This window comes from Nelumbo nucifera, chromosome 1 (genome assembly GCF_055504915.1).
Source record: "Nelumbo nucifera cultivar China Antique chromosome 1, China Antique-T2T, whole genome shotgun sequence".
Taxonomy (NCBI): Eukaryota; Viridiplantae; Streptophyta; class Magnoliopsida; order Proteales; family Nelumbonaceae; genus Nelumbo; species Nelumbo nucifera.
The window spans coordinates 80,504,605-80,516,815 of record NC_142649.1 but is presented as its reverse complement, the minus strand read 5'-3'; the positions used below and the strand labels follow the sequence as shown (position 1 = coordinate 80,516,815).

Genomic DNA, 12,211 nt, shown 5'->3' with positions numbered 1-12,211 from the left:
CTCCCGCTGATAATGTTCTTCTCTCTTTTTTTTTATCAGTAATTAAAATCAAATTTTATAACTTAGAGAAAGAAGAGAGTACAGAAACAAGGGCAGCCACGGCTACCAACAATAGAATACAAAGACAAATTGAAGATCAATCTTAGAACTGAGCCCAAAAGCATTCTACCCTATTTACCCCTTGCTTTGCTAGTTGGTCAGTTAGGCCATTTGCCGACCTAGGAGTCCATTAAAATATCAGCTGCATATCCCTTGAGAACCTCTTGAACTGTTTGATTTTGTTTCTGAAAAAGTAATGAACCTTCTCACTGTTTTAACCAATTTATTACTATTTTGGAGTCGCCTTCAACTATTAGCTTTTCGAATCCCCATTTTCATACATTTTTGCATCCCATATATTATTGCCTTTAATTCTGCTGTTACAAAGTCACCCACACCAGTGGGGCATGAGTACATTCTCATGATCACTCCGTTTTCATTTCTTAAAACCCCTCCAATTCCAGAAGGCCCCGGATTCCCAAAACTACTTCCATCGAAATTTAATTTCAGGAATCCTACCTCTGGGGGTTCCTAGTCCTTTAGTGCCTTCCACTTTGCTGAAGTTGAGGCTGCAATTGTTCTCCAGTTTCATAATATATCATCAATAAGCTGAGAACAACTCCATTGTCTTTATCCAGAAAGCCACATTTTCCATAATCCCTTCAATTAATGCTTCTTTGATCCTTTTCTTTTCCTCAAAAATACGTTTATTTCTTTCCTCCCATAAGGTCTATATTACTGCTGCTCTTGTACACCTCCGCATCAGTCTTCCCCTCCTTTTTGGCCAGCTGAAAATGTAGCCATCAAACAACTTGTCCAAACAGTTCGGAGAATTTCACCTGCACCTAGAAAGAGAAAAAAAACAATCCCAAATAACACAAGCAAATGGACAGGAAATGAACAAGTGAAGAGCAGGTTCACCATTGGATTCACACAAGCAACACCAATTTGGGGTAAGGCACCACCTAGGTCTCTTTCTCTGTAGAATGTCACAAGTGTTGATTGCACCATGGAAGACCTCCCAACAAAAAGCACTCATTTTGGGGGGGGGGATTGGATGACACCAGATCTGTTTGATTAGGAAGGGAGTAAATGGTTGAGAAGATAGGCAACGACTTGAAAAAGGAAGCACAACTAAAAACCCCAAATGGATGTAGAGTCCAAACTCTATCATCTTGTTTACTTATGTCAAGGAAAACCCCCTCAAGAATGTGTAGAAGGTTTGAAACAAGGCCCAATTCAATGTCCCTCACATTTCAACGAAAGCCAAGATTCCATCCAAGCCCATTAATTGAGGGAGAGGGGACCAAGAACTCAGAAATTGGCTTTCCCTTGAGAGCAAATAGGGTGAACAAGGAAGGGAAGGAATCCTTTAATGGGGCTTCACCCACCCAAAGATCCTCCTAGAATTTGATTTTGTTACCTGAGTTAATGTCGAGTTTGATGTGATTGACAAAAGAAGGAAGGCATTTCTGAATCACTCTCCAAGGTGAAAAGCAAGAGGCCTTGCTAGACGTTTTAGCATCCCACCCATTCTCTGAGAGCCTGTGAATACTAGCAATCACTTTATGCCATAACCTATCTGATTCTCTCGGGAATCTCCACAACCACTTTCCCAGAAGAGCCTGGTTCTTTTCTTTTAGCCTCCCTAACCCTAGTCATCCATCTTCCTTCCTTCTACAAACTATTTCCCATCTAATTAGCTGATCCTTCTTTGTCTCCCCCGGTTCCCACAGGTAATGTTCTGTTCTTCCTGCCTCTCTCTTTTTACTTGAATAAATTACATTACATAAGAATGCTGGAACCAAATTTATTTAAAATGAACATGCCTAACTGCCTAAGAGTGAGATCCAAAAGCAGAAAGGTCATCCAGCCTATAGTTTCCCATCACCATCCAAGAAGAACAACTTATTGGACCTAGGTGTGTGTGGACGATGATGGAGGTGCATCCCATATGACCATTTTGGATGTACATCTCAAATTTGTTTTACTAATTTACTAGCAGAGGGGACCCTGCGTTGCAGGGGCTCGCTCATAAACTATTAGGCCCAAGCTCAATTTGAAATAGAGACTTGAGCTCGAGTCAAAAGCTCGGAAGTTTGAGCTCGACTACCTTTGATTGTAGGTTTCTCAAGCAGCCGAGGTGCGGAGCTGAGGTGCCAAACCGATGTCTCCCTCAACTGCTGAAGTGTCGAGCTGAGGTTTTCTTAGAAGGCGAGGTGTCGAGCTAAGGTCTCCCTTAGTTGACAAGGTGCCAAGTTGATTGAGGTCTCCCTCAGTTGTCGAGGTGCTGAACTGGGATCTTCCTCGGTGACCGAGGTGTCGAGCTGAGGTCTTCCTCAGTGGTCGAAGTGTCGTCTAGCTTGAACTTGATTCAAATTAGAGACGCGAGGTGTCGAGCTAAGGTCTCCCTCAGTTGTCGAGGTACTGAGCCGAGATCTCCCTCAGTAACCGAGGTGCTGAGTCGAGGTCTCCCTTAGTGGTTGAGGTGTCATCTAGCTCGAGCTCGATTTGAATTAAACACTTGAGCTTGAGCTCAGAAGTTCGAGCTCGACTCGGCTCAAACTTGACTACCTTTGATTGCAAGTCCCCTAGCAGCCGAGATGCCGAGCTGAGGTCTCCCTCAGTTGGAGAGAGAGTGACATTCTTGTAATTTATATGGAGAAAGAGAGATGACAAGAGAGAGAGAGAGAGAGAGAGAGAGAGAGGCATTCTTGTAATTTGAAAGAAAAAAAAAGCAAAAGAGAGAGAGAGAGTTGGTAGAGAATGGCATTCTTGTAATTTCTAAGAGAAAAAGGTAAAAAATACTATTAGATTCCATTTTCCTCATCCTTAGGCCTTCTTATGTAGACATTTCAGCGTAATATATTTATATAGATGATTAAATAGAAAAAAAATGAGACTTGAGCTCATAAACTATCAGGCTTGAGCTCGATTCGAATTAGAGACTTGACCTCAAGCTCGGCTCGAGTCAAAAGCTCGGAAGTTCGAGCTCAACTACATATGATTGCAGGTCTCTCAAATAGCCAAGGTCTCCCTCAATTTCCAAAGTGCCAAACTGAGGTCTCCCTTAGCCATTGAAGTGTCGAACTGAGGTTTCCCTAACAGGCGAGGTATCGAGCTAAGGTCTCCCTTAGTTGACAAGGCAAGCTGAGGTGTGGAACCAAATTTATTTAAAATGAACATGCCTAACTGCCAAAGAACGAGATCTAGAAGCAGAAAGGTCATTCAGCCTATGGTTTTCCATCACCATCCAAGAGGAACAATTTGTGGGGCCCAGGTGTGTGTGGACGGTGATGGAGGTGCATCCCATATGACTATTCTGAAGGTGCATCTCGGATTTGTTTTACTAATTTATAATAAGGAAATCGGATCTGGTCCCATCTTACATGGAAAACATCTCCTATACTTATATGTTATTATTTATAAAAAATATTGTTAATACACGGTGAGACGTGCCTGTGAGGTGGTTGTGAGGTGCCAACATATACCAATACTTAATAGGAAATAATATCAATTATCAAGTGCATTGAACTTGTACCAGAGATTTGTGGGGGCATTGTTTCGTGATCATGGCTAGTCTCGAAGAATCGTTGTCAATTGGTATCACTAACTAATGGACAGATCGATGTGGAGCAGCGACACGTGGATATCATCTTCTTAGACCATTCTTCTTCACATATTATTATTAATTTATTATTTGCTTCACTAATAATCCAATTATAATCACCAAAAGAACAATATTTTTACCGGTTTTGAAAGTGGAGGAATGATTCTTGCTAGAAAGGATGTGAAGGAATGATGGCGCAGCCTGCAGGGGCAGGTGACAGAATAGAGACCCCGCCATTCTTTATTGTCTTAACCATATATTTAATTACGTATTATATATTAATGGTAATAAATAAATAATTAAAACAACAACAATTATGATTAGATTAACAAATAATATTGAGCGTTATATATGCAGAAGTGGTTTTCTGAATGTGGAATACTTGATCCATCTTATGGCGCGCGGCTTCATTCCTTCAGTCCTTCGGTCTTGAGTGTGAAAGTTTGGAAGAACAAACAAGAATGTGGAAAATGGGTTTCAACTTTCAACTGGAATTGGCACATTCCATCGTGTATTGAGAATATTTCTCGAGAAACACGATGGAATGTACCTGTGAAGTCGATGTGAGGTGCCATATGTGAGGAGCAGTTCTTTTCACGTTCACCTAACCGATCAATTGTAGCACACCCCACCTCCCGTTTATCTTATGGGTTAATAGGGTGACAATTTTTTAGTCCCTGTCTGATTCCCCGACCCCGGCTTCTCTGATCCCACCAGGTCTGGGAAGGAGATTGTGATGGGAGACAACTGGAATGGAGAGTGAATTTCCCGTCCAGGTCCAACCCTATTATATATATATATATATATATATATATATCAAATATATTATATAATATTATTTATATTATATATTAGAATATATTTAAAAAAAATTATTATTTTTAAATATTTTTAATTTAAAAATTTCATAAACTGGGATCTCAGTGAAAAAGCCATCTCCATCGGAGATTGAGGATAAAGTCATTTTTATCCCATTGAAAACCGAGGTCAGGAACAGATTTATTTCGAAATCGGAATCAATGACGGTAAATATAATTCTTGCCTTGAACTCACTCCGTTGTTATTCCCGCTACATAACCATCTAAATAATATATGCTACTTAATATAAACTTAACTGCCCATGCATCTGTGAGTATGAGTACAAGAATTAGACAGCAAATGTATGTGGGCTCTAACTTCTAACAAGTGTAGTAATTAATGGGCGTCTTCTTCACCCCACAAGCATGTGACTGCGTCGCTGGACCCCAACCATTGTCGGCCAAGGAATAAGGATAGATTCAATAATATTTATATGTGCACACGTATTGAAAACCACCTACTCTCTTATCTGCCTGGCTCTTCTAAATAAACTCTTAACATGCCTGGTTGGCTGGCTTTCTATACAAATACAAATTAACCCCTTTATTCAATTAGGTTGTGTTTGGAATCGGTATAAATTAAGAACGATATAAATATTTATATTGGTTCGGTTTTATTTGCATTTAGAAAAAGTATATAGTATTGATTGATGTAAAATTTTATTTTGGTTTAGTTTTATATATATTTAGATGGAGTGAAGTTTTATGTTATAAATCAATGTTAAACCTCATCATATAAATGTAAAGTTTTACATTGATTATCGATGTAAATATTACATCGATAAAATCAATATCAAACTTTACACCAATTATGACTATTCAGTGTAAAATTTCATTGATATAGATATAAAATATACTGATGACATTTTTCACTGATTCCAAACACAGCCTTAATGCTTACTACTAATCCAGCCTGCAGATCGATCTATCACCAACCCACCAGCTGGGTGGTTTCAATTTACGGGTCAACATCATCTGCACTGAGTTTTGAAGTTAAGTTGACTCTAATTTCAACTATTAGTTAAGCTAACACAACTCCATATACTAGTAGGGCCTCATGTGCGATGCATATGCATGGGTTTTTATTAACCAAATTTAAAAGCAGAAAGTCCGTATATGACATTTGCATTTGATTCATACTGATCCAAGTCCAATTCAAGCATTAATTTCAATATATACACATAGTACCTTATATATTACTCTCATTTGCATGCACGGGTAAATTGTTTATCCACTCTCCAATATCTTCAATTACTCTTGCATCTAATATAACAACAAATAAACATGAAGATTGTGGTCAATTTATCTACTGAGCAATTTAGATGGTGTTTGATAACATTTTTTAGATGTCTGAAATTTGAAAATGTTACTTTTCAGACGTCAAAGCTGATTGGAAGTGCATCTGAAATGAATTTTTAGATTTGAACTAATAAGACATAGGCCAGGCCTTGAATGCTGTAGATGCGTCTCAGACCTGGCCGAAAGTCTAAAATACCCTTAAAACGATCTAAACCAAACATGTGTTTCTCGAGCACTGTTCATCTTCTCCACTTGACACAGCGGCAAACTAGTGGCGGTGAGCTTCCTCCTCCGGTGGGCACCGTTCATCATCTGGTTCACCATTCTTGTTCTTCTTCTCCCTCCTCCTCCTCTCTGGTCCCGTGGCTTCCGCCTCTGCAACTCTCAACAGCGGCAATCTATTTTCTCCTCTCCAGCGGTGAGCTTCTTCTTCTTCTCCAATCTCTCTTCTCTCTCTCTCCTCCAGTGTCCAGTCACTTTATTTGTTTTGTTTTTTGCTCATTCTTTCCCACGCTCCCCCAACGAGCCGTTCGTCTTCTTCATCTGGACAGCAGCAGTGAATAGAGCTCTCAACATACAATAGCAGCGGTGAGCGTCCAAGGTTGCATCCTTAAATCAGTCGAAGCAACTCCCATCTAGAAGCCCACTCTGCTTCCACCAATCCCTCGATTGCAATCCACAGAAGCTATCATCAATTGAAGACAAATAATCTGAAGTAGAAATTGTTTGCAATTCCTTTGCTGCATCGTTCCAGTTAGGCTAAACCCGACCCAGGTAAATTTTGTTCTCCCCTTATTTCCTTTTTTTTTATTTTCATTTTTTTTCTTTCTTGTTCATTATTTTCATTCCCTGCCTAAATAACATTGCTAGATTTATTTGTTTTGCCTATCAACATTGACTTCATTCAATATTAACATGGCACTTTAATTTTTTTACAATTTTTATCAAATAGTATGTTCTAGGGGTAGAATAGTAAAGTTAGGGAATTTCAGATTTTGAAGGTTTATCCAAGGGATTATAGCTGATAAGGGAAACTTTTGGGTCTTATTATCAATAAAAATAATATTTTTAACATAATTTCTAGAATAGGGTAACTTTTTCTTTAAAAAATATCAAAAAAAGGGTAGAAATACTATTCATCTCCTTCCTCCTTCAGACCACCGAACAAATCTCCCCACCTCCAATCTCTATCTTTCTCTTTCCTCTTTTTCCTCATTTCGATGGTCATGAAAGAGCTTCATCGCCGCTTTTTGAACCCTTATTATCCCTCTTTTGTATTCAGTCAAAGTTTTAATCGCAAGCTGGTTCTTTAGGTGGAGAAAACTGTCCAGATCCATAAGAAGGTGCATGTCTTCTATCTCTGTGTGAAGCTTCCAAAAGTTGCCATTATCAACTATAATCCCAAAAGAAAACTCAATATATGAACAAAAACCACGAATAACATAAACAGGAGGCACACCTCTATGTGATTTATCCTCTCACTATCAATCCTCCTTCTTCCCACTATAGGATGTCTCAACACAACACAATCAATTGACGTAGAATTGGTTGTGAAACCGATCCTTGGAGAGCACCAAACATCAGGGACAACTACAACAGGAGTTGGATTCCCCATAGACGTCTCCGTGACATGATGGCTTTTCTTCCTCAGTGTGTTCCTCAACTTCTTTTTCCTCACATTCTTCTCTTGCCAATTTGTTGAAGACCAAATAGCCTCCGGTGCCGATACCTGTGAAGTGGATGTGCATCGAAGATATGTTGGAACCCTTCTTCTTGCTATTCTTGTTGGAGGTGAATGTGGAGAGAGAGAGAGAGAGAGAGAATAGTGAAGAGTGTCCGATTAGTTTGTGTGAGAGAATATAGGGAGGCTGGAGGAGGAAGAAGATGAATAGTATTTCTCCCCTTTTTTTGATATTTTTTAAAAAAAGTTACCCTATTTTAAAAATTATGTTAAAAAATTATTTTTATTGATAATAAGACCCAAAAATTGCCCTTATCAGCTATAATCCCTTTATCCAACCCAAATAAATTTATATATTCGAAACCTCTAAAAAGTAAAAAAGTATTTATACTTCTTTTTAGATTTTAGACACAAATAATATCTTTTTAACCTTTCAGATTTATCCAACGCCACTTTAACCTCCCTATCAATATTTTAAAAGATTCAAACTCTAAGGATTCTGTAATTTTGTGTTTGAATGGCAGATGATTTATTAATGCAAACTACGTATGTATACTCTATGTAGTGGAAACTATGCACACAACCTTCAAATACATAAATCCACCCACTCACATTATGCTTACAGCTTCTGGCCTTATGCAGCAACCAATACTCTCTAATCCTTTTTTAAATTAATGAAGATTTACTTTTAAATGTTAAAACCTTAATCATAGTAATAAAAATTATTATTCTTTTTATCCTCTCTGATCTGAACCTGAACTCCCTACGGAGAAGAGTACTGTGGACCGTGGTCCAAACCCACGTTCCAATATACCATACTCCATACGGATCATACCTAAGTGGCTAAATTTCAATTCAATCAGATGCCGTGATTTACCCAAATCTGAATCTCCTGTCCACACAAATTCTGCCCATATCTACCTATATAACATCACAGCCACACATAGAGAACATCTCATCCTCCTACATAATATTATGCAGGGGAGATGTTTTCAATTCAAGGGGTGGTGTGTTGTGAGTAGATATGCGTAGAATTCTATTTACCTTCCCCCTCTCCCACTTTCAAGTTTCGGAAAAGTATGAGCAGACTCGATGCATATTTCTTAATTTCACTGTAGACCTATAAATATTTAAAATATCAAAAAACTTCATTTTATACACTAATATCTATCCGTAAATTAGCATCAATTCCAAACTCACCTACCGCAACTGAACTTTAAGCCTAAAAATTTGAGTCTCGGCAGAATTCTCTCCTTAAGTTTGAACCTATTATCACCTGCTGAGAATGATAATAGCTACTTATTATTATACAATCATACAAGGGATCACGTGATGACAACTATTAACTCTCACCACTCCTCTCTAGGGTCCCACTCACTGTCGAGACAACAGACCACTTACCCACTAGTCAATCCATCGCTGATGGCTCCCCACCGACTCTCTCTCTCTCTCCAAAGGTCTCTGTCGAGCCCCAGTCCTTGTCTCGTTGTGTTGTAGCGCACTAACAATCTGCAAAGAAAGAAAACGGAATGCGACCTTCGACTGTTCCTTAGTATCATATATCCATACGCTCAACAGAGTTGCTTTCATACATACCCTAATTCTTTGAGTTAATACTATATTTAATTATTATATACTTTTAATAGATTATACGTCCTTCCCTAAGCCTAAAGCACCGAGGATGGAAAGGGAGGCACTGAGGGCTCTGTGGGCCATACATCCACGTGTCAGGCCCTGGTTCCCCCTGGCCCCTGCCCCATTTTCTCCACCGTCACCTCAAGTCCTTAAGGATTAAGTAACTCTGGCCTGGTGTACTCTGCGGTCTGACTATAAAATTGTAGGCGAGAGGGAGGAATCAGAGAGAGAGAGAGAGAGAGAGAGAGAGAGAGAGGTTGGTTAAAAACTTAAAACATGGTCTATAATTTGGGATCTTCTAGCTAGGCTCACCCCCTAATCCACAGAGTACATCCTCACCCCACAAATATATTATTCAAACAGAATTCTTATAGACCATACGAGTGGGTTTGGGTTTGGGTCATCTTCTTTCTTCCCCACTCCGTTCCACAACCCTTTACAGATAGATAGATAGATTAGGATTTAGAGATTCCCGACATGCTCTCTTCTCATCCGAATCCCAACTGTTTAGTTCAATCATCCACTTGTGCTGTGCACCGTTGTTGGGTCTCTTCCGAGGGTCATCTTACGCCCAAGATTAATCTTGTTCTTGTCTCCCTTTCTCTTCTTCAGATTGATCTATATTCTAGCACTCCGATCAAAGGGTTGGTTGCTTGTTTGGTTTGTTTAGATCAAACAAGAGAGAACAGTACTCGATTATCGCTTCGTCTTCTGTCTAGTTTTCTTAAGCCATGGGTTTGAGTTCCAAGCAAGTGTCCGTTGATGGGTTGGAGCTGGATTGGGGTGGTCATAGCTTGTTGCAGGCTGGAGCTCTGGATCTTCCGAAGCCTCCTGAGGTGACACAGCAACAGCAGCCGACCCCGCTGAAGTGCCCCAGGTGCGGTTCTACCAACACCAAGTTTTGTTACTACAACAACTATAATCGGTCGCAGCCGCGTCATTTCTGCAAGGCCTGTAAGAGACACTGGACTAATGGAGGTACGCTCCGTAACGTTCCCGTTGGTGGTGGACACAAGAATAAGCGGCTGAAGACCACCCCTACAACCACCACCGCCAGTAACTCCGCCACTACCACCACCACCACCTCCAACACTGGTCGTCTAAGTTGCAGTACTAATAATAATATAGCAATTCAAGCTCAGCAGAAGTTGCAGCTGCAAGAAGGACATCTTCCTCTTGCTCTTGGTGATTCGAAAAGCATCTCTGATATCCTCTATCAGGCGCTTCTTCATCCACCATCGTCGTCATCGTCGCTACTGCTGTCTTCGCAGACTGGTTATAGTAGCAAGGTGAGCAACAACGAGGACAGCGACATCGTCAACATCAACAGCAACAGCTTACTGGATTCAACGTTGTCTTTGCCTCCTACGCCCAGCTTTCCATATACAAGTTTAAGCTCCTTCGACAACAACCCCTCTTCAATATCCTCCTCTTTTATCCGAGGCTTTCAACCATCAAATGTGTATAGTGGTTACACCGGAGAAGCTGAAACCGCCGAGGACTCCACCATCACCACCACCACCATTACCACGACGAACACCAGCTTGCCCATGACACCGCCGTGGCAGGTACCCGTGACAAGTGGTTTCATGGATTCGATGGGCTACTGGAGCTGGGACGATTTAACTTCATTCGTCACCGCTGATCTTAAGCAGCCTTGGGAAGACACCCAACAGCAATAACAGAGAAAATTTTAGTTTCTAACGCAGAAGCCTCTCTCTCTCTCTCTCTCTCTCTCTCTCTCTCCTTCTCTGGGTGTATGTGGGAGCTCTTCTTAATTGAGAGAGACATCGACTGTTTGAAGCTGTCGTTTTTAGTTTGGGCTTCAGGTCAGTACAACCGTCCATGTCTCTTTCTGCAAGCAGATTGGGCTTGCTGAATGATGGTGATTAAATTCTTGTATTTTGTAGACATACATAGAAGTACATTTGGAATTTCCTGTTTACATAGATTCAATTTCCCATTGTTTGGATTATCACTTTCTCATCCCTTTCTTCTGTTCTGTTGTTTTAATTAGTCTGGACTCCAGGATTCAAAGCCTGAGAAATGAAAATGTTCAGAATTGAATTAGCGATGAACTAATTCATTCGTCATAGGGTCCACGGTTCTGCTTCCTTTCCTTGTTGAAGAGGCTCTGTTCAATCCATTCTTCCTTGATTGCCTCGTTTTGACAAACCCGAAATCGGGAAAAACCCGTCAGGTTTTGAGTTTTGACTGGTTGGTTGGAACTTAAATTAGTAGATTATCGAAATTATAACTCCGATATTGGGCGATACGATCCGACTGGAACAATGCGATACCTGGTAGAATCGGCCGGTTATTAATTACTTGCTAGGTATCGAGCCGGTTTTTGACTGACTCGTTGGTTACTTCAGCCAATCTACTCGAGAAACTGGGCCAAACTGGAGGCTGACGGGTAATTACAGAAGAATCAGTTTGCCCAGACAAACCCGATAGGGTGGTCGAGTTGACTCGCCAGTTTGCCTAAAAAAATCACCGTTCTACTCACTTTGGCTTCTCTCCCCTAATTCAGTTGATAGCAATTTTTTTTTTTTTTTTTCTTTTGAAAAATTAAAAGAGAATGGACATGTCATACACAAGCCGATACACACATTAGCCCTGTAATCGGATCGGATTCATTAAAAATTTGCATCCAAATCGGATCATATTTGAAGATATTGGAATTGAATTCGAATTCTAACGGATTCAGATTGGATTCGGATTTAACCCGGCCGGCTTCATTTTAATTTTTTAATCAAATGAAAATTAATTGGATTAGATATCAGATAACATAAATACATCATCTCAATGCAAACTAATTGGATTAGATATCAGATTTGAGGGCAAATTTTCAGGTATCATTGACAGTCATTTGTGAGATAAACAAGAGTAAAAAGAATAGAAATGTGAAATTGTTGAATTGAAGGTGGGAGAGTGGAAGTAATAATGTGCAGGGTTGCTGTTTTACAATTACCATGTAGCTTAGGTGGTGAGTTGGCCCTTTGGGAATTTGAAGAGGCACGAAATTGAGTCCATGTAAATGGAAAAGGCGTGGCCTTTGTCTCATGTTAATGTCAGTGGGCTTCTCGT

General features: G+C 40.0%; 1 protein-coding gene across 1 annotated transcript; it reads left to right on the top strand.

Annotated features, from left to right (window-relative positions):
- Positions 1 to 8,529: 8,529 nt before the first annotated feature.
- On the top strand, positions 8,530 to 11,107 carry LOC104588888 (uncharacterized). The gene has a single exon (XM_010247012.3). It carries the CDS (start codon positions 9,853 to 9,855, stop codon positions 10,801 to 10,803), a length of 951 nt encoding a protein of 316 aa, XP_010245314.1. The 5' UTR covers positions 8,530 to 9,852; the 3' UTR covers positions 10,804 to 11,107.
- Positions 11,108 to 12,211: the final 1,104 nt, after the last annotated feature.

Excerpts from the sequence above, each read along its gene's own strand:
- LOC104588888 (XM_010247012.3), top strand. The coding sequence starts at position 9,853 with ATGGGTTTGAGTTCCAAGCAAGTGTCCGTTGATGGGTTGGAGCTGGAT.